The sequence below is a fragment of the Nilaparvata lugens genome, chromosome 11 (genome assembly GCF_014356525.2).
Source record: "Nilaparvata lugens isolate BPH chromosome 11, ASM1435652v1, whole genome shotgun sequence".
Classification (NCBI taxonomy): domain Eukaryota; kingdom Metazoa; phylum Arthropoda; class Insecta; order Hemiptera; family Delphacidae; genus Nilaparvata; species Nilaparvata lugens.
This window is the reverse complement of record NC_052514.1, coordinates 2,705,165-2,729,124: the sequence shown is the minus strand read 5'-3', so window position 1 is coordinate 2,729,124 and position 23,960 is coordinate 2,705,165. Positions and strand designations below refer to the sequence as shown.

The following is a 23,960-nucleotide window of genomic DNA, read 5'->3' as shown; positions in this document are numbered from 1 at the left end:
AATTCAAAACAGCTGAAACTTTACACTATTTTCTCTTTATTCTATTTTGTGTTCAATTTTATAGTTTTTCGAAATTAATTTAAACGTTACTTTGACAATGACTACGACTACGCTCCGTTTCAGTTAGCCAATTTTCTGACTCCAGCTGTTCAAAGTCTAGAACTTAGCTAAATCCCGAGCTCGGAAACCGGCCCTTGATGTTATTTTATGACGGATAAACTTGTAATTAGTTGATTTTCGATTCGATTTCAGAGTTCGAGATCCACCGCGACGATAAGAACGGAGGCAATTTGTCGTTTGCGACTTACGACGAACTGGCCGCTTGCTTTGCGACGTCGCAACTGCATCCGGCCGATTTGAAAGCGGCAACCGAACGATACATCAACGATTTGTTGGAGCCGATACGTCGAACTTTCGAGGCACCCGAACTGAAGGCCTTGGCTGCGTCCGCCTATCCGCCACCGGCAGGCAAGAAACAGCAACCTGCTCAGGCCAAACAAGGTGATAACAACATGTGCAGATTCAACTAGATCATCTATAATGTTATTCTAAGGCCGGTTACAGAGCTCTACCGACCGTCTGTGCATACGTCAGTCGCGCTTGTCTTTTCCGTAGAGATTCCATGTACAAAGTAAGACTGACGGCACGCATGCGCACAGCCAGTAAGATGCGTTTTACAATGCGTACAAAGACCATCTGTCGACTGAAGCGCTATTGAAGCAAATAGAAGCTTTCAGAGCTGTACTGATCAGTAGCCCGACATCGCACCATAACCACACTGCTGACACCTCTGCCCGAATTGAATAACATCATAATGAATGGATTCAATTAATAAATATACATATAGTGAGGTCCACGTTATAATGGCAGTGGAGAAAGATAGCAGAACAACGTTGCCGATCCTCTTTCTTGTCAATGCCTTGTATAGACGGTAGCTGATACAGGTCTATTGATGTAATTAACTGTTCATTCTCGTTTAAAATGATCGATTATATTTTATTAAGCAAGGAATTTGTTTTTGAATAATTTCATAATTAAGATGAAATATTTTGTTACTTAATCGTTAATTCTACTTTTTTAAAAGACAATCTGGCAACAAAGCAAGGCGAGAAAGAGATAGCGCTATCCGCTTTTTTGAATGATAGACAAGGATAGCATTAACATTGCTAATCAAACACTGCCATTGTAACTTGGACCTCACTGTAGATAATCTATAATATTATTCTAAATGATGGAGCCATTTTTAATATTGATTTATTACTAACCAGTACCAATCCTAAATGAACAATCTTTATACCAATGGAAAGAGAAAGTTTCAAATTTTGTGGCGGTTAAGCCTGGTTTTCACTAGTAGAGTTAGTGGTCGAGTAAAGTGACATACTAACTCTACTCTAATACTTGGTCGAGTAACTGTTTTGGCTACAATTGCGAATAGTAGGTAAAGTGTGTTGTCTAATGAACAGAACTAACCTTAAAATGTCAATACTTTTTAATAAATTAACACTTTAACACTTATGTATTTCAAGTGTTATCATTTATGTTTAAATTAAGTATTTTAATGGTGTTTTTGTTCTGAAAAAATTTATTGTATTATAGCATATAAGAATTTTTAAATACTTTGAAATAAAAACACACTTATATCATCAAATTCTACAGTTTTATTTGGTACAGGACCATGGTTTCGTGGAATTTGATGATATATGTGTGTTTGTATTCCATTATATAACGGTTCTACAACATCGACAGTGACTCAGTCGAATTATCACTTTAATAAATTATTGATACTTTTTAATAGATGACAATACTTCTTAAATTTGGTAGCCTACGGCACGACTCTACTCTACTCTACTAGCTCAAGACTGTTTTCATTAGCATAGTAGTGGTAGAGTAGAGTGAGAAGCGGTGGTGGGGGAAGGCAAGTGGTAGAGTAGTATCCCACTCTATGCCACTGAAAACTAGTACTACATCATGAACGTTTTCATTAGTTAGTACTTGCCCAGGGAACTCTACCACTAAGGGCTGTTTGCACAGTGACTGTTTAAACTAAATTTCATTTTTACCTAGATTAAATACAAATCAAGTCTAGTTTGTTATTACGTGTTTCATTTTTAGTTTAAGCCACCAGCTGATTAAATCGAGTTTAAGCTTTGACTGTGCAAACGGCCCTAACTCTACTTATGAAAACCAGGCTTAAACCTTACATTAACCTTGAAAAAATATATATATTCTATATTCGCCACTGATAGATAGGTACCTATTTTTACTTTCCTTGCCCTATTACCATAGGTAAGGAAAGTATTGCTTTCCAAAAAAATTAAGATACCCCAATTTTAAGTTTTCTATACGTTTCAAGGTCCCCTGAGTCCAAAAACATGATTTTTGGGTATTGGTCTGTATGTGTGTATGTCTGTGAACACCATAACTCCATTCCTAATCATCTGATTGACTTGAAATTTCAAATTCAAGGTCCTTATACCATGAGGATCCGACAATAAGAAATTCAATAAAATTAAATTCAAGATGGCGGATAATTACTAAAAAACCATGTTTTTCACGGTTTTCTCGAAAACGGCTCTAACAATTTTCTTCAAATTTATATAATGGATACCTATTTATAAGCCCTATCAACTGACATGAGTCTCATTTCTTGGAAAATTGCAGGAGTTCCGTAATATTCTTAAGAAAAATGAATAATATTCATAACTAAAAAAACATGTTTTTCACGATTTTCTCAAAAATGACTTGAACGATTTTTTTTCAAATTCATACCCTGTATATTTATTTATCAGCTCTATCAACTGGCATGAGTCCCCTTCCTGAGAAACTAATGGGGGGTCCACCCCATCCTAGAGAAATATACTTTGTAACCTCCTTCTCGTGCTTGAGGTAGGTAGGTAGAGCAGTTTATAAAAAGAACACATAGTCGAGATATTTTATCTGTAGAACAGCTGTTTTGACGACTTTAGAAAAAAATAATCGAATTTCACAATTTACACAAAGGAAAAAGAACTCTGAAAACAATTATATATATACACATATACAGTAGTCTGATCGTAGTTTGAATTATGTTACCGCCAATCGTCATTATGTTATTCCCCTAAATTATTCTCGTTTGAGAATGAGGCTTACAGTTCAATGAGCAAGGAAAGTTGTGTGAGTGTCAGTACCACACCAGATTTTTATTGCTATTTCTGTTTTAGATATCAATATTATTGTTGTTAGCAGTTTATTATTGCAATTTATTGATGTAATTTTATGTAATTTGATAGGCGGGGGTGGTGGCACGGCTACGAACGACGCCATAGATCCCAGCCGATTGGACGTGAGAGTTGGCAAAATTGTTAAAGTCGACAAACATCCTGATGCAGATGCTCTCTACGTAGAACACATCGATCTAGGTAAGGGCCGAAACATACGAGGCGTTTTTTCAGACGAGTCGGCTCGGCGCAACAGGACAGGAAACTCTCTGATTGGGTTGGCGTGTCGAGAACCAGCCAATCGGAGAGTCTGATAAACAATTTAAGATACTAGTTTCGTTTATTACTCCATAATTTCAATATCATAATTATGATAACAATATCAAGTCAATTTTATTCAAAATACTAGCAGGTAAACGGGTTACGGAGTACGGGTCTAATTAAAAACTTAACAAACTGAAAACTTGACGTAATATAATCTTGAAAAATTTAAAACAGGCCTTCCAGTAGTTCTGTGAACAGTAGACCTCACGAAGTTTTCTCATTCACAAGTATCTGATGTCACCTGTTCTGTTGATTCAGTTGAATCACAATTCACAGTTGAATCATAATATTTACTCTTAAAAACTGTTATTTGTTTTCTCCAAGACCAAAATCTCACTTATGTTAATAAACTCAGTTTACGTTTGAATTTGTATCCCATATGAGAAATTATCCAGTTCCGTGATAATCTTTCCATCTGATAAAAATATTTCTCAACTATTTCAAAACTAATTCTATTCAATCGAGAGTATTATAATTTCTTAGCATTATTCAGTTCATTTAATCATTTTTTATAAATTTAGTTTTAAAATGGGGAATACTGATGGGCACGCATCATAAAAAATACTGAAACCCTAACTTATAGAAATCGACACGAAAGATGCTGGATTCTGTGTATGTTGTTTGGATGTCGATTCTACATGTATATGTTATGTTATGTCAACCCGGAAAGCTTTCAACATAGGAATCACAGTCATAACACAAGAAACAGAAACCTTCTTTTTAGGAACGTGGCTAGGAAGGCAATATATCAACGACACTTTAACCACTCAGCACCAAAACTCCACAATCTACTTCCTGCACAAATCAAGTCAATAGAAAACCCAACAAGATTCAAAACTGCCGCTAAGAACTTGATTATTTCAACTGGAGGACATCATATAGAAAACATAATCTCAAACAATATGTGAGCTCACTTACCCAACTTATTTGCTGTTTGCACCCCCACCCACAATCTATTACTACTACTAACACCTACTCTAGTACATGGGTTTCCCATAGTTGAGTAGGTTAATTTCCAATACAATTAAATTCTATATTTTTTATAGTATTGTATTGTATTTTAGATATTGTGTACTTTTCATGTTTTAATTGCTTGTTTGTAATTTTTTTAAGAAATAAATTTATTAATTATTTATTTATTCATTTTATTTATTAAAACTATTGGTTTTTTCACCTGACCACCTCACTTGTATCAGTGATTTATTTTTTGTTATTGAGGATAGATTTTTTGTCTTTCAGCTAGTTCCAAACCAGATTTTAGATTGTAAAACTTTGTTTTTCTCAATTTTTTTAATTACTTTTATGCTTACTTTGAAGAACTTTATTTCTGTTCAATGATGCTCCTTTAATGCAGACGTGACCTTGTTAATAAGGTTATTTGCACATAGTAGGGCTATTCACAATGTTGCTTTAGCCAGCTAAAGTGCTATTTGCTAACTCTGGACTGTAAATGCCCCATCTAAAAGCAACTGCCATAAGCTAACTGCAATAGCGGTCCAAGCGGATAATTAGTGTACCTAACTCAAAGATTATAACGTCACTTTTGCTACAAAATATGGCCGCCGTTTTAACAGAGTTAGCGGACTGAAACCTGCGCTATCTGCTATCTCGTCTGTTAACTTTTCTCTAATGTGCCACTATAGCATTGAGTTAACACAAACTTAGCAAATAGAGGGAGTTAGCGAATAGCTCGACTTAGCCAGCTAACTCCAACATTGTGAATACCCCTAATATTTTATCTTGTACATTAATTATCTTCTGCTACATAGTGCAACTGTACTAAATTCAATTCTAAATAATATTTATTATTGTCTTACAATTGTTAGAAGTGTGATATCTGTACCGTATTTATTTGTTTACAATGTTGTCATTAGTATTGTTTATTTTATTTTATCTTTACTTTGCACTGTATGCATAATATTCATGCTGTGTTGTATTGTATACCGTTATAGAAGTCTGTAAATTTTGCTTTTTTTGTTGAAATGAAACATTATATGTGTATAAGTCAATTCTTTTCTTTATTATATATTATGGATTGTCCAGTTTATCCTGCACATGTTGTTTTTTATTGTACAGGTGAAGAGGAGCCGCGTACTATAGTGAGTGGCCTGGTGAAGTATGTGCCCATAGAAGAGATGCAGGATAGAATGGTGGTCGTGCTATGCAATTTGAAACCGGCCAAAATGCGGGGAGTCGAATCGCAGGGAATGGTGCTCTGCGCCTCTGTGTAAGTCATTCATAAATTTATAATTCACCTCAAATTAGTTCTCTATAGTGAGGTCCACGTTATAATGGCTGAATTTGATAAAAAAAATCGGTGTTCCTATCCTTGTCTATCATTCGACAAAGCCCTCCTTTTTATAGTGAGGTCCACGTTATAATGGCTGAATTTGATTAAAATCGGTGTTGATATTCTTGTCTATCATTCGACAAATCCCTCCCTTTTTATAGTGAGGTCCACGTTATAATGGCAGTGTTTGTTTAGCAATGGTACTGCTATCCTTGTCTATCATTCAACAAAGCCGATAGCGCTATCTCTTTCTCGCTTTGCTCTGTGGTCAGATTGAACAATTTCGAATTGATCATTAATTAACTAAATATTTCATCTCAATTATGAAAATTCATTTTGAAATTATTTAAAAATATAATTTGTTGCTTAATAAAATTAATCATTTTAAACGAGAATGGACAGTTAATATTACATCAATAAACCTGTATCAGCTACCGTCTATAGAAGGCATTGACCAGACGGATTATCGGCAACGTTGTTCTCCTATCTTTCTCCACTGTCATTATAATGTGGACCTCACTATAGATCAGGGCTCTCCAACCTACGGCCCGCGGGCCACATCCGGCCCACCGCGAGTTATTGCAACCGATTTTTTAAAATATATATTTATACACTTCTTTGACAACAACTGTGTGTTCAGTAATCTTTTCTTACTTGCCACTCCATTTCTTAATAAGTGTAAAATTAGCTGTAAACAAGCAGCGATCAATCATTGCGAGATATTAGAAAATGGTCCCTCAAGTCAAATTCTACATACATCCTTGTTATTGGCCCTCTAAGCCTCTCAAGAATTAACAATGTGGCCCTTGGATAAAAAAAGGTTGGAGACCCCTGCTATAGATCATTGATCATCTCAAATCAAAGTTAGGTTAGGTTAGTCACTCATCTGTTGTATTGGAGTTGACATGCCATTTGAGTGGGGGAACTGCAGCCGTGACGTAGGCTGTAGTACGGTTGTAGACCATGTGTTGGATTCCAGCACCCCAGCATGATTAGAGGTGGCTATGGTTCAGTGCATAATATGAATGCAAATATTGCAATGCATCGAATTTATCGGGATCGGTTTATCAGTTTATTGCAATCCATTGGTCTATCAAGATCGATTTATGGGTTAATCTGATATTATAATGATTAATAATAATAATTATTATTATTTCTCTGGTCGAGGGTACAACACGACCAGAGGAGTTCATTCAAAATATAGTCATGATTAGAAAAAGCATATTAAGCTATACAATTATTTATAAAGTATTAATACAATTGGTTAATTATTTGCTGATCTAAGAAAATGTGGCCCCCACTATTTATGAATATATGAATATGCGTCGGGATGCAACTAATTTTGCTGTTGCTTAAAATGTTACGCCAAAAGTGAAAAATTCGAATAAAGATACATCTTGCGAGTCAATTTATACACCGCTGTGTGTATATTATTATGATTGACTGTCGAGTAGAGTGGTGTGTGGAATTCAAGAGTAGATTAAAATTTTTAATTATTGGGGCAAATCTTTCCTCTATTTCCATTGGAAGCAATGTAGAAAGAAGATGTATCATTTTTTGACTGGTACAATACTTTGAAAATTACTCTTCAATGTTTGTTTCCATAACGAACTGCTTGTTAATAATCACTTTTGAACAACTAAATTACAAAATAGCAGTCAGGTATTTATAAATAAAAGCTATTAGCTTCCACTCACATTAGTGGAGTAGTTTCTACAATCGTGTAGATGAAGGGCCTAGTGTCCGAAAGCGCTCCACTAATGTGAGTAGAAGCTAATAGCTTTTATTTAGAAATACCTGACTGCTATGTCGTAGTTTTAGTTGTTCAAAAGTGATTCTGAAAACTGCTTTTCAAGAAGCAGAAGAAGAAATTAGATTAGATACGATGAAGACAAATATTTAAGGTGCCGTTCTGAAGAAAATGATGAGGGTACCTTGTTGAACACACAGGAAAAAGAAGCCCTGAAATATGTTGCAAGAATTTACAAAGAGACTGTTTCCCAGTATAAAGAAGCAATGAACAGTAATTGGGTTGAAGGCTTAAGTAGAGGGATTTAATCTGTCTCATTCATCAACTTTCAAGGAACATTCAAATTTTTATTTTTTTGATATTTATATCACCTAGTTGAAGACTAATGAGCTATTCTATTTTGACTTAAATTGATAAGAATATTGCTTGTGAAGGTAAACCCATTGGTTAAGCCTTATATATTGGTCAAGGATTAAATTGAAGATTATTTTAAGCATAAAAGGATACAGTATTCTGCCTTTGCATCTAATACTGTATCCTTTTATGCTAAAAATAATCTTCAATTTAATACTTGACCAATATATATATATATATATATATTATATATATATATATATATAAGGCTTAACCAATGGGTTTCACCTTCCAATTGAATGAAGTATGGAGTAAGTAGGCCTACATGAGTGCTTCAATTGATTTGTCAAAAATAAAGAACTGGTTTGATCACAATAGCCTTACAGTAAATGTGGAAAAAACGAAGTTTATGCCAATAGTTACAAGAAATCAAGCTGATCCAGGCTCTCTAATACCAACGATGCATTCTTGTAATAATCCCAGGTCTGCTGGATGTAATTGTAGTATGATTGAGCGCGTTGATCATTACAAATACCTGGGCGTTGTCTTGGATTCCAAGATGAGTTGGGTACAACATGTCCAGTGTGCTAAGAATAGGCTCAGAAAGCTGCTTCACGCATTTTCAGAGCTTAGTAATGTTCTGAGTGTGGATCAGTGCAAAGTAGTTTACTTTGCCTATGTCCAATCTATAATACTATATGGAATTCTAGCTTGGGGAGGGGCTTCCTCCTCAGTCATTGAGCCTCTCGCAGTCACCCAAAGATCAATTATAAAAACAATTTTAAAGAGATACTTTAGATACCCAACAATACAGTTATTTATCGAATTTCCCGTACTGAATGTTAGACAACTTTCTATTAAATCCTTGTTGATCCACATCAAAAAATACAAAACTGAACTTCTGGGAGAAACAGTTAACCATAGCTACTCAACTCGCCACAGATCCAATTACAGCTTTGAGATACCTCAGCTGACTCACGGCTCTGAACTGACAAATCCTTCATACCTGGCCCATATCTTGTACAGAAATGTGCCAGGGGTGATTAGGGAAGCAGAGGCATTTAGTTTGGTAGTGTTTAGGAAGAGGGTGGACAGGTGGCTGTACCAGATTGGTTAGGAAGCTTCAGAAGAACTACTCCAATCTCGTTATGCTTGGTGACCAACACGACTTCATGGTTTCCAGACAATTGATTGGTATTTATTTTATCATTGATATAACCGATTTGACTGTTTTGCCTTTGTGGTTTATGCTTTTTTTCATTCTCTCTTCTGAGAATTTCTGGAATCCCTGCCACTGCGGTCTTCAAAAAAAATATTGTTTTTTCTTCTTTATTTATTCTTTTAATCAATCAAGGTATTAAATATACTTATTCCTACATACTCATTCTTAAATATACATCAGCACAATATATTATCTATTTTATAATCAGAATATTAATAATACATCCATAATATAAGTGTATTCTCTATTATTTACTTCTATGAGCAGATTAAGCTTATTATGTATAAGTGGAACTCCTCCCCTACACACAGATGGATAGTCTAGTAGGGGATTCCAAAATATGTTGTATATGTATTTCTTATTCGTGTATTATGTTTTTTGGAAATAAACTGAATTGAATTGAAAAAAAGTTGAAATTGGTATATTTAGCTACATCATTAGAATCAGTGATTCATTCGCTTTAAGTACAGAGAATTTTAAAGTTCCAGCCAAGGGTGTTAAACGACGATGTATTTGAAGCTGTAGTGAATAAGCTGTATGCTCGTCTGGTTACTCTATCAGTTCAAATATGATACTACACGTGACGTCACGCTAGCGTTCCGAAAAAATTAAGGAACCCCAATTTCCAAATTTCTATACGTTTCAAGGTCCCCTGAGTCCAAAAAAAATGGTTTTTGGGTATTGGTCTGTATGTGTGTGTGTGTGTGTGTGTGTGTGTGGTGTGTGTGTGTGTGTGTGTGTGTGTGTGTGTGGTGTGTGTGTGTGTGTGTGTGGTGTGTGTGTGTGTGTGTGTGTGTGTGTGTGTGTGTTGTGTGTGTGTGTGTTGTGTGTGTGTGTGTGCGTGCGTGCGTACATCTCATCTACCAATTAACGGAATGACTTGAAATTTGGAACTTAAGGTCCTTCCACTATAAGGATCCGACACGAACAATTTCGATCAAATGCAATTCAAGATGGCGGCTGAAATGGCGAAAATGTTGTCAAAAACAGGGTTTTTCGCGATTTTCACAAAAACGGCTCCAACGATTTTGATCAAATTTATACCTAAAATAGTCATTCATAAGCTCTATCAACTGCCACAAGTCCCATATCTGAAAAATTTCAGGAGCTCCACCTGATCTATGCAAAGTTTGATTTTAGATTCCCAATTATCAGGCTTCAGATACAATTAAAACAAACAATTTCAAGTGGAAAAGATTGAGCATGAAAATCTCTACAATTAATGTAGGCTATCGTAACATTTTCACCTAAAATTGATAATAAGCTCGAAATTCGAAATAAATATGATTGCAAACTGTTGGCAACTGTTGATTATATTAAATCATTCACTACCTCGTGTGTCTCCAGCGTTATTGTCCTGTCACCAGCTGGCTCAGATCTTTGTTTATAAGTAGACTTGAGATGCGCGTGAACACTAGCGTCAGGTGATTAATTTTCATAACGGCAAGGAAAGTTGTGTGAGTGCGCCACACCAGATTTTTGTAATTAGTTGTCGTTGTACTTTGTTCAGCCTGGTTTGTTTTCGCTAATATTTTGTGTTTTGTGCTGTGTTTAGTGAGGAGGGTGACACCAAGTGTGTGGAGCCTCTTCTACCTCCCGCTGGGAGCGCTGCCGGCGACAGGGTGCATGTAGATGGCTACGAAAGTTCGCGACAACCAGATGCTGTACTCAACCCTAAGAAGAAGATATGGGAACAGTTGCAGGTAGGTTGCATATTAGGGATAAGCCACATGAAGAGTTTTTCAGGTACTTTTGCGCTGAGTCGCCAGGCCAGGGAGCTCTTCGATTGGGTTGACGTTCGGGAATCAGCCAATCCTAGAGGTTTCTGCCCTGCCGACTCATCCGCCTTATGTGGCTTGGCCTCAAGTGTACAGCAAAAATGCAGTGAAAAGAGATGATGCCATCCAATGCAAGGGCCAGCTCTTTGAGATCCATCTATACTAAAGTGTGGTCAACGTTATAATCGTCGTATGTCAAATATTTCTTCTATTTTTGGTTTTGAAGAATTTGGATTTGAAAATCTACTTTGTAAAAATAATTCAGTAAAAAACTGAAATTTTTTTAAAGTGAACAACTGTAAGCTAGTGAGGTCCACGTTATAATGGCAGTGTTTGATTAGCAATGGTATAGCTATCCTTGTCTATCGTTCAACAAATCAGATAGCGCCATCTCTTTCTCGCTTTGCTCTGTAGCCAGATCGTCTTTCAACAATGTAGAATTAATAATAATTCAACAAAATATTTCATCTTAATCATTAAAATTCATTATGAAATTATTGAATATAATTTCTTTCTTAATAAAATATAATTGATTATTTTAAATGAGAATAAACAGTTAATATTACATCAATAAACCTGTATCAGCTACCGTCTATAGAAGGCATTGACAAGACAGAGGATCGGCAACGTTGTTTTTCTATCTTTCTCCACTGCCATTATAACATGGACCTCACTATACAAGACTTGACCCATTTCGGACTATGTGTGTAACCTTATCTAAATTTGGGAGAGGAATAGCACAAGGTTACCTTATTTTTTCTCTCCCTGTCATTTTTGATGATGTACTTGTTGTATGAATCAATAAAGAATAAAGAATTTCATTTCAGTTTTTTTTATTAATTTGAGGGCCAGTTTCCGAGCTTGAGATTTAGCCAAGTTCTAGACTTTTTAACTCTAGGATTTTGAATAGTAAGCTTATCTTATACTAGATGTTATCTTTCTCGATAAATAATCGTCCTAAATGAAACCTTATCTTTAAAGTAGGGAAGGGGGTGCAGCTTCCATTCAATCTTTCAACTGATTTGTTCCTGGAGATGACTGAGCCAAAAAGTCACGCCTCGCCCCTCATTTTGATTGAGTTTTACATTTTAAATTGAGTGGAAATGACAGTAGATGTTGTCGATTTTCTCCTATCACCGCCTTCTCCGTAGTTAGATGTGGTTGAGGTCATAAAATCTACAAGGGCTATCCAGAAAGTAGATTACGTTTTGGAATAAAAATGAACTAAGTATAGGAAACAAATTCTATTATATACACATGATTGCCACACTCAAATACTACTTTTCTAGATAGTCACCATTCAAATCAAGGCATTTATGATGGCGATGAACGAGCTTGGAAATTTCGTTGTCGAAGAACTCGGCCTTGGTTACCTCTTGTTGCAGTCATCAAAACAATGCAGACATAGCCAGTCACTTGTTGAATGCTGAGAATAGGTGCAAGTCGCTCGGTGCCAGGTTGGGAGGAAACAACTGCCACTTGAAACATTCAACAACCTCACGAGTGACATTTGCTGTGTGGCACTGGCCGGGCGTTGGCCAACATCTTAGAGCTCAACATTCCTCTACGCTTGCTTTGAATTGAAGGGGTTATAATACAAGGGGTCCAAGTGACATATTGTTAGTTTCGACAAAATTGAGCCTAAAGTTTACTTACATTAATTAATTCATTCATGAAATGAATATAGAAATGATATTCACCCATTCCTATAACTATTCAGTATACTTTTACCAAATCAAACGTACAGTTTCATGTCTCAAATTGCTCTCCTTTCTCAATTATCAGCTAAATAGTGATAAGTAGTATCACTTGTACCCCTTGTTCACCAAACAAAACTCTATTGTCAAGCTACACATAAATCTATCAAATTTAACAGCAATTTAACAATGATTATGACCTCATTGCAATATTATCTGATTCGCTAATTGGTTCTTGAGGTATCTTTTGCTTGGTGACATGGCTTAATCAAGGTTAAATTTGATTTGATGGATACGAGCAACCCTTGTCCTGTAAACAAGGGATCCAAGTCACTTGGACCCCTTGTTTAATCAAAAACAGCTGTTTGGAAATTTAGTTTGAAAATTTTACACCAGATGTCAGCACTGATTAGACTTACGCTTATACCTCTTGTATACTAGATTTTTACCACTTTCAGCTATCGATTACTGTAGCTAACTCGAAAAAATGAAAAATGTCACTTGGACCCCTTGTATTCTGCCCCCCTCAATTGCTCTTCTGAGGTTTTGGAGAGTTTGGCAATACCTTTGAGAGTTTATTGTAGTGTCTCTTTCCAGGAAGTCCACCAAAATCACACTTTTCTGTGCCAAAAAATAGTTACCATCATCTTCCTTGCCGACATTGTTTGCATGGGTTTTTGGGGAGAACTTGTGCGCCTCCACTGCATTGATTGCAATTTTGTTCGACAGTTGACGTGTTGCCAGTTGCCATGTATCGATGCGACATTCCTCTGAAACCTCTTCATCCTCTTCTTCTTCTTCTTTTCATCCTTCTACTTCATCATCATCATCATCATCTTCTTTTCCTCCTCTCCCTTCTAGCTACTTATTATTAATCACCATCCTTATTGTAAGCGTCCAAAAAGTATGTTTAATGCTGCAGCCAATTTTTCCATAAATATTTGAAAATTTCTGTTCCAGGTCGACCTGAAAACATCGTCCAGTTGCGAGGCGCAATGGAAGGGAAGCAGCTTGCAAACTAAACTCGGAAAAGTAACCTGTAAATCTATGAAAAATGCTCCAATCAAGTGAATTTGCATAACAAAATTCTACAGGTTTAATCATATGAAAATCTATGAAAAATGCTCCAATCAAGTGAATTTGCACTGCAAAATTCTGCAGGTCTAATTATCATTTAATTTTTTTGACGGTCGCTTATGGTGGCGGCTTGTAATACAAAATGCCACGACTTTTTATTTTTCAGAACAAAATAATTCTATTTCTCCAGTTGCACTCTGCGACTTCACTTGGTACACTGAAAACTGTCTACATTCAAAGTTGTATAGTAGAATAAAATGTATTGAGATTTAGGCCTACTTCTAACTGTCATTATTCCTTGAAAATTATTTATTTATTTATACATTAATGAATACCATATCATTCTCAACTATGAATGATTGGGGAAGGAACAACAGGCTTAAAGCCTAAAACTGTTACTTTCCCAAATTTGGTTAGAAATTGACCAAAAATAGGTTATGTTCATCACTTCATATTATGAATACTATCTATTGAAAGTATTTTAATAGGGCTAATTGAGTTGTTTATTATAGAAATTACTATTATCGTACTATTTATACTTCTTTAAATTATAAGCACAACTATTCTTGAACTAGAAACTAGTTGTGCTTATATTTAGGGCCGGTTTCCGAGCTCGGGATTTAGGTAAGTTCTAGACTTTAAACAGCTGGAGTCAGAAAATTGGCTTTCCAAAACGGGGCGTAGTCGCAGTAAATAGTTGCAGCAAAATAAATCTTTATGTTCTCATTTCTATAATTGAAAACGTTTTTCCTTGACGAAATGAAACATTCCTAATTAATTCAAAATAGCTGAAAATTTACAATATTTTCTCTCTATTTTATAGTTTTTCGAAATTCAATTTAAACGTGACTTTGACAATGACTACGACTACGCCACGTTTTGGAAAGCCAATTTTCTGACTCCAGCTGTTTAAAGTCTAGAACTTAGCTAAATCCCGAGCTCGGAAACCGGGCCTTAATGTTGTGTTTTAAAGTACGAAGAGGGTAATATAGTAATTAAATCAAATCAAATTATTTATTGTCACACAACATTAAAATGTTACAACAACGTCATTAATAACACAGAGAACATCAATTTAAAAAAGAAATCTTCAACTTTATATAAACATTCATTGACCAGTACTTTTTTCAAATATTTACAGTAACTATTAAAGCTCATTCTTTTGATATTTTCAGGCAAAGCGTTATAAAGTTTTATTGACATGTATTGCCAGTTTTTTTGAGAACTTGTAAATTGGTAATACTCGACTCTTATATTATGTTGGTGTATCCTAGAGTTAACATCATATTCATTCTATAATAATCTATAATAATTGAACGTGAATATTATATTTTCTACAGGGCTAGTAGATATTTTTATTATTTATAGAATTTCTAGTGTCCATTTATTTTATTTGCTTGTCTTTGGACGTGTCAGCTAAGAAAATTGAAATATACTAGGGATTCTACATAATACTCCAGATAAAACTTGAATGGGAAGTATTCCATTTTAAATTTGATGACAGTTTGATGTCAATCTCTGTTTTCAATATTATTTCTGAGATCTGTTTCATTTTTTATATACACAGTTTTTTTATTTCTGAGATCTGTTTCATTTTTCATTATATTATTCATGAATTTTGTCATTGATCAACTGAAAAATAAGCAATAATGTTATATCGGGTATGTTGTGATATTTGAAAGAAATGAAATAGATGAATTTCGAACTGCTAACTGGTTTTTATTTGTGTAATGTCCAGATATCATCAAATATCATTGAGATTCAAGTTGTAAAGTGATTGGAAATGATAGGACGGCAAGGTTGCCAATTCTAGACCTAATCCTCTCCTACGACAGGAGTAGATTTTGCAACTCAGAGAGAAGATTTCAATCCGAGTTTTTGTCAACTCAATCCGAAACTTTTCATGTTTCACTCTGTATTGTAGCGAAACATCTCATATTATTAGCATGACACGTGATAGGCCAACCTCTATCCACAGCTCGAATAATATCATCCAAATCTGGGAGATTTGCATTTTTCATGAAATCCATGAATCATTATGGATTTTTGCGAAAATGGTCAAAAATTAAAATCGCTCAAACTCTGTGTACTTGACGAGAGGAACAAAAATATGTCATCACATTGGCGAATTTCGCTACTATTATTGAGTTATAAGCATTTAGATGCTTACATTTCCCACATTTGGATGATATTTGGGCTATGGATAGAGGTTGACCTAACAAGTGTCGTGCTATATTATTAAGAGACGTTTCGCTACAATACAGGCTGAGTTATCCACTCAAACATAGAATCTTACCTCCACTCTCAAATCAGAAAAATTGCTCATCTTCAAACGCTTATAACTCAAGAATGGGAGTGAATTTCGCCAATGTGATGACATATTATTGACCCGTATTCATATGGATTTTTGTTAAATCATCTCAAAAAATGGGAATTTTTCTTGTTATTATAAACACTTGGAAAGTTATCGGTATTTTATTCAATAAGCTTATTCATTTTATTTCAATAAAATGAATAAGCTTTAATAACATAAAAAATTCCCATTTTTTGAGATTATTCAAGTGTAAATCTGTATGAATACTGGTCATTTAAAGAGGAATAATCAAGTAATCAAAATAAAATGTATAATTAACTAAGTAATTGAAAGAATAAGAGGCAAGCCACAAGAATGGTTTTAGAAAGTCGGCGGGACAAGAAGCTAATTGAGTTGGCGTTTGGGAATCAGCTGATAATCAGCCAATTGGAGAGACTCTTGCCCTGCCGACTCGTCTGAAAACGCCTGAAAAAGCACTTTGTGTGGTTTGGCCTTTATTTATTATGTCTGTTCGTTTATTTGGGTGATTTTATTGCAATAAATTAAATAGTTTATTGAATCAAATACGTTCAACTGAACAATTTCTTCAATATAATATTCTAGGAGTAAACATTTAAATAAGTTGGATGGTTTAATTAAAACAAATCAACAATGAATGCACTATCTAATGTTAGAGTCAATTCAATTAACAACTAAATAGTTGCAAATTTTTGTTGAGGATTTTTTTTGGATGAGGTAACCTAACCATTCTATCTCCCTGCGTCTCCGTCACACTATAAAAATAATGTTATTTATCAGTAAAAAAGTACAAACAAAAACATAGCTTCTGCAAAATTTAATTATATGTACTTATATGAACTAGTTATAATTTGCAAATTTACTTAGGAAAGACACTCCCGAGAAATTTCTATGTGGGAGATCCAATCAAAATCCAATATCTTAAATTATTTTTGCTTCCAACTTAGAGTGAGATTGAAATTAATTAGAAAGAGAAATAAATATCCAAAATTGAATTTTCACATAATTCGAAAATTATTTGGACTCCGAAGTTTAGTTTGCCTGGCAATATTGCCAGGGAATGGGATCTGCAGCAATTCCTGGAACAGGAAAGTAACACATGTAGCACCAAAAAGCTCAAGCAATATCATTGCTACTATGGTGAAATTAAAAATAATCGTCAGTAACAAAATATGTATATTATTTAGACCAAACTAGTTTACACTACTTTTTATTGTGAGATTCACGCTTTCAGTCATCCTGACCATGATTGGTGCTGCTAACCAAAGTGGACAGCTTTATCCTTTTCCAACTTTGCACCGTTGCCAAATAAAGAAATATAATAAAAAATTATATTTAAGAGGTCATAATATGACAGATATATATAGGTCATAATAACAGATATTATCTCTTCAACGGAAGCTCATTTCTCCAATCCATTTGCCGATTCGGATTCCTCGCTTCAAGGAGCATGAAAAGGCATAGTTCAAAAAAATGATTCTTTCCTTTCCTGAAAAATGGGAAAGTTAATATTCACTTATCAATTTTTGTTTTTCAATGAGCTGGGTGATGTAGGTATTTAAGACGTCATATCTCATCAACGGGAGCTCATTTCTTCAATCTGTTTGCTTCTAGGAGCATGAGGAGACATAGTTAAATATGATTTTTTCCTCCCCTGAAAAATGGGAAAGTTAATATTCACTGATCGATTTTCGTTTTTCAATGAGCTGGATGATGTTGAAGGTATTTAAGAGTTATTTAAGTATTAAGTATTTAAGATATCTCTTCAACAGAAGCTCATTTCTCCAATCCGTTTGCAGCTTCGGATTCCCCGCTTCAAGGAGCATGAGTAGGAATAGTTTAAAATGATTTTTTCCTTCCCTGAAAAATGGGAAAGTTGATATTCACTGATCGATTTTCGTTTTCAATAAGCTGGGTGATGTTGAAAGTATTTGAGAGGTTATATCTCTTCAACGGAAGCTCATTTCCCTGATCCGTTTGCAGATTCGGATTCCTCTCATCGAGGAGCATAAAAAGGCATAGTTTAAAATGATTCTTCACTCCCAAGAAAAATGGGAAAGTGAATATTCACTGATCGATTTTCGTTTACAATAAGCTGGGTGATGTTGGAAGTACTTAAGAGATCATATCTCTTCAACAACAACTGGACGAACATGTGCCACTGTTAGATTGTGGTTTATGGATGGCTGTGGAGTGAGACAATCACCTTGAATAGGGTTTGAGTTGTCAGGGTCCCCGTGTAGGATATTTACAGTGTCAGTCGAGTATTTCATTTCTGATCAGTGCCCTTGTGGTGGTTCCACAGCTTTTTCATGATGGTTGCGGGCTCAGTACAGCACTAATTTGATGAGCAGGTGGTACTGTTACACTGTGGCATGGTCTGATTTGTTCTATGAGACTGGCGATGCAAATATCAGATTGTAGTGCCTTCAGCAAACTTAGGGATGGGGGTGTGAGAGTTATATCTGTCTTAAGAATTAGAATTAAGAAATATATGTTTATATCTGAGGCTGGAGTAGTATTACGAATAGCCTCTAGCCTTTGCTAGTTGGCGGGGGAAGAGAAATTAGAGCCTCTAGCCTTTGCTAGTTGGCGGGGGATGGGAAAACGAAGCCTCTAGCCTCATCTACAGTCTTAAATTGCATGCATTTTAGTTTTAGTATTTAGAAAATACAAATATAAGTTTAGAATTAAGATTGGAGTAAGTAAAATATAGCCTCTAGCCTTTGCTAGTTGGCAGGGTATAGCCTCTAGCCTTTGCTAGTTGGCGGGGTGAAGCCTCTAGCCTTTTCTAGTTGGCGGGGTAAAGCCTCTAGCTTTTGCTAGTTGGCGGGGTGTGAAGCCTCTAGCCTTTGCTAGTTGGCGGGGAGAATGGAAATCACCGCTATCTTGTGATAGCTTTGGGTTATTCTTATTTCTGACCCAATCTTAAGACTTAACTTGCATGAAATTTACTTTATAGGTGACACTATCCTATCGGTAGAGGAAGTGCACATGTTATTCTGCATCAAAGAAGGTGTATCACCCTTGGAGATGCTGGGAAGTGGAGATATTCTTGAGAAATTCAAGAGATTTCTACTTCTCTACTCTACTAAGTATCTTTAAGAGTGAGAAACTCTCATTGATACTGTAGAGTACAACATTCACTCCTGACCGTCCAGGCACTAGATTAGTGATAAGTTCATTCTATGATTGGCAAGTATTATCAACATTTATTGATACTTTAAAATTAGAGATATTCTTGAGAAATTCAAGGGTTCTATAATGAGTATCATTGAGAGTGAGAAACTTTTATTGTTACTGTATTGTACAAACATACACTCCTGTTGATTCAGGTATTCTCTCAATTCAGTCCAAGTTAAGATTTGAGACTCTTTATCAACATTATATAGAATGTCTTTGTTTTGTAAGTGCTTTACAAGTTTGTTACAGCTAAGCCTACCAAATGAATCCAAGTGGACCATAGTGGATATTTTTCAAAAGGTTAGTAGATTTTTTCAATAATTTATACTCATCTGGATATCCAGACTCAAGCTTCATGATATTATATCTCATTTATTAATTTTTTGTTTAGAATTATCAATTCTTATTGTTCCTAGACAATTTGTAAAGCATACTTGATTCTTTCAAACTTGTATCTTTATTCACTATTCACTAGTTAGTTTCTTGTGATCAATTTAATATCAAGTGTTTTTAAATAATATCAAGATTATAAATGAAGCGAATGAATAATAGATTAGATTAGAAAGATTTAAATTAGATAAAATAATATCAAGATTTTAAAATTTGTATCTCTATTCAATATTCACTATAGTCCGAGAGATATTACTTTTTACATGGCTCTCTCTCTCGAAAATAGAGAGGGTCAAAGCTCTTTCCTTTACTAATCACTCTTACTACCTAACAGAAGTTTCCCTACTTTGTCTGTGTCAGCATCCAATTATGCGCAGCATGCTAACTCCTCTTCAATACTCTGTTTTAAGGCTACAAACTGTGGAAGAAGAAATCGGCTTCTCCTCTTCATGTTAAAAGTAATATCTCTCGGACTTTAGTTCCTTTTTTGTGAAACAATTTAATATCAAGTCATGACAATTTTTTAATATTATTCTTCTTTAACAATGTTTGGTGGAATATTTATTGAACCAAGTTTGATTACTATACTTGAAAGTACCTATATCTATTGAATTTTGTTATGTAAATAATCAACAGTTAACCTTCAATCAATTATGTATAAGAATATTAATCAGTGTCGTGTCTTTTTCAACAGGATTGATGAACAACTAAACAAACAATATTGTGGAGATACATGTGAATTATTATGGAGATGCCACCAGCTATTCAATTCATTGGAGAGCAGCTCTACTACCAAAGTGGACATGTGGATCACAGGATGTGGTATGAGATATTCATATATTCAGTAGTTTAGACAGGATAGAATTCTCTAACACTTCCCTATTCTAACACAGATATCAAGCTAGGGCCGGGATGTTTATGGTGGTTACTATTATGACACAGTTCATCCCGACCCCTTCGGCAGTGCCATGTTCTATCCGGTTGGTTCTGAGTCCAATGGGTGCTTTCAAGTTAGAGTCAACTGACCTGTAGATCGCATTTCCGCGTACCAACAACTGGACGAACATGTGCCACTGTTAGATTGTGGTTTATGGATGGCTGTGGAGTGAGACAATCACCTTGAATAGGGTTTGAGTGGTTAGGGTCCCCGTAGGATATTTGCAGTTGTCAGTCGAGTATTTCATTTCTGATCAGTGCCCTTTGTGGTGGTCCCACAGCTTCTTCATGATGGTTGCGGGCTCAGTACAGCACTAATTGATGAGCAGGTGGTACTGTTACACTGTGGCCTGGTCTGATCTGTTCTATGAGACTGGCGATGCAAATATTAGATTGTAGTGCCTTCAGCAAACTTAGGGATGGGGGTGTGAGAATTATCTGTCTTAAGAATCAGAATAATATGTTTATATCTGAGGCTGGAGTAATATTAAGTATAGCCTCTAGCCTTTGCTAGTTGGCGGGGTTGAGCCTCTAGCCTTTGCTAGTTGGCGGGGTAAAGCCTCTAGCCTTTGCTAGTTGGCGGGGTAAAGCTTCTAGCATTTTCTAGTTGGCGGGTTGAAGCCTCTAGCCTTTGCTAGTTGGCGGGGAATGGGAAAACGAAGCCTCTAGCCTCATCTACAGTCTTAAATTGCATGCATTTTAGTTTTAGTATTTAGAAAATACAAATATAAGTTTAGAATTGAGATTGAAGTTGGTGAAATGTAGCCTCTAGCCTTTGCTAGTTGGCGGGGTGAAGCCTCTAGCCTTTGCTAGTTGGCGGGGTGAAGCCTCTAGCCTTTGCTAGTTGGCGGGGTAAAGCCTCTAGCCTTTGCTAGTTGGCGGGGTGAAGCCTCTAGCCTTTGCTAGTTGGCGGGGTAAAGCCTCTAGCCTTTGCTAGTTGGCGGGGTAAAGCCTCTAGCCTTTGCTAGTTGGCGGGGTGAAGCCTCTAGCCTTTGCTAGTTGGCGGGGTGAAGCCTCTAGCCTTTGCTAGTTGGCGGGGTGAGCCTCTAGCCTTTGCTAGTTGGCGGGGTGAAGCCTCTAGCCTTTGCTAGTTGGCGGGGTTGAGCCTCTAGCCTTTGCTAGTTGGCAGGGTGAAGCCTCTAGCCTTTGCTAGTTGGCGGGGTAAAGCCTCTAGCCTTTGCTAGTTGGCGGGGTGAAGCCTCTAGCCTTTGCTAGTTGGCGAGGTAAAGCCTCTAGCCTTTGCTAGTTGGCGGGGTGAAGCCTCTAGCCTTTGCTAGTTGGCGGGGTAAAGCCTCTAGCCTTTGCTAGTTGGCGGGGTGAAGCCTCTAGCCTTTGCTAGTTGGCGGGGTGAAGCCTCTAGCCTTTGCTAGTTGGCGGGGTGAGCCTCTAGCCTTTGCTAGTTGGCGGGGGGGTAAAGCCTCTAGCCTTTGCTAGTTGGCGGGGTGAAGCCTCTAGCCTTTGCTAGTTGGCGGGGTGAAGCCTCTAGCCTTTGCTAGTTGGCGGGGAGAATGGAAATCACCGCTATCTTGTGATAGCTTGTGGTTAATCTTATTTCTAACCTACTTTTAAGTCTTAACTTGCATGCAATTTAGTTTATAGGTGACACTATCCTATCGGTAGAGGATGTGCACAAGTTATTTTGCATCGAAGAGGGTGTATCACCCTTGGAGATGCTGGGAAGTGGAGATATTCTTGAGAAATTCAAGAGTTCTCTACTTCTCTACTTTACTTAGTATCTTTGAGAGTGAGAAACTCTCATAGATACTGTAGAGTACAACATTAACTCCTGACGAATGTTTGATTCTATTGGAGTTGTGAACTCTGATAAAAACAATGTATTTTCGTGCTGTAGCTTGTTAATACTACTACAGTTTTAGTCTCGGATTTTCAATTATTTCATAATATGTCATAATCAATTGCTCTGTCCCTTGAGTACGTTTCAAGTTTGTTGCAGCTTTGCCTCGCAAATGGATCTAAGTGCACTATTGTGGATATTTTCCAAGAGGTAAGTTTCTAATTTCAATTGGTAATTGTGTAGTTATTCATAATTTAGCTTCCTGATATTATACTTAATTTTGAAATTTCTAATAACTTATTTTTAGGACCAAGCCACTTTTGTGTTTTTCAGATATATTAGCACTGACAGCAAATGGGTCAGCGAGGAACGAGGTCTCTAATTGCCTGGTTATCAGCTGATTCGTAAACCCAGCTGATAATCAGCCAATCAGAGAGCTCCCTGTCCTACAGATTAGTCCGCTCTCAGTTTAGAAACTCCTGGAAAAACGCTTCATATGGCTTGGCCCTTATAGTTGATTTAAACATTGGAAAGCATACTTCAGGATTTTTACAAATTGGAATCTTTATGCAAGTCTATTGGTTTATTTTTGTGATCTCATGAAAATCATAATATTTTTTATTACATAATGTTTGATGAGATATACATTGATCCATGCTTTGTTCATTTGTAGAGGATTGATGACAGTACATTATATTCAATTTAGTTATCTGAGTTTAACAGTCATTAGCAATAAATTGAATGATTAATTAAAGTTTATCTCTTTCAACAGGATTGATATCAATCTGGAAAAACAAACAATTTTTAAGTAACATGTGGATCATCATGGAGATGTCATTGAGTAGCCTATGCACTGGAGAGCAGCTCTACTACCAAAGTGGAGATATGGATCATTGGATGTGGTATGAGATATCTGAATTTAAACTTTCAGTAGCCTAGACAGGATATAATTCTCTAACACTTCCCTATTCTAACACAGATATCAAGCTAGGCCGGGATGTTTATGGTGGTTACTATTATAACACAGTTCATCCTGACCCCTTCGGCAGTGCCATGTTCTATCCGGTTGGTTCTGAGTCCAATGGGTGCTTTCAGTTAAGTCAACTGACCTGCAGATCGCATTTCCGCGTGCCAACAACTGACGAACATGTGCCACTTTAGATTGTGGTTTATGAATGGCTGTGGAGTGAGACAATCACCATGAAAGGGTTTGAGTTGTCAGGGTCCTTGTAGGATATTTGCAGTGTCGTCGAGTGTTTCATTTGTGATCAGTGCCCTTTGTGGTGTTGCCACGCTTTTTCATGATGTTTGCGGGCTCAGTACAGCACTAATTTGGTCTGATCTGTTCTATGGACTGCGATCAAATAATAGATTTAGTGCCTTCAGCAACCTAGAAAGGGGGTATGAGAATTATTTGATCAAGAATAATAATTAGAAATTAGTTATCAATTTTGAGATTTAAGACGAGTATATTGTTAAGTGTCAGCCACTAGCCTTTGCTAGTTGCGGGGTAACCTCTAGCCTTTGCTAGTTGCGGGTAAGCCTCTAGCCTTTGCTAGTTGGCGGGGGATTGGAAGCGAAGCCTCTAGCCTAATTAAGTCTTAATTGCATGCATTTTAGTTTTAGTATTTAGAA

At 36.2% G+C, this 23,960-nt stretch overlaps 1 protein-coding gene across 1 annotated transcript in view; it reads left to right on the top strand.

Annotated features, from left to right (window-relative positions):
* The window catches only part of LOC111054573 (tyrosine--tRNA ligase, cytoplasmic), a 34,887-nt gene extending 19,486 nt beyond the window's left edge, over positions 1 to 15,401 (top strand). The window contains exons 7-11 of the mRNA XM_022341623.2: positions 253 to 501; positions 3,270 to 3,398; positions 5,598 to 5,748; positions 10,693 to 10,840; positions 13,573 to 15,401. Coding sequence (XP_022197315.1) covers positions 253 to 501; positions 3,270 to 3,398; positions 5,598 to 5,748; positions 10,693 to 10,840; positions 13,573 to 13,683 — 788 coding nt within the window. The 3' untranslated portion in view covers positions 13,684 to 15,401. The remainder of the gene's footprint in view (positions 1 to 252; positions 502 to 3,269; positions 3,399 to 5,597; positions 5,749 to 10,692; positions 10,841 to 13,572) is intronic.
* Positions 15,402 to 23,960: the final 8,559 nt, after the last annotated feature.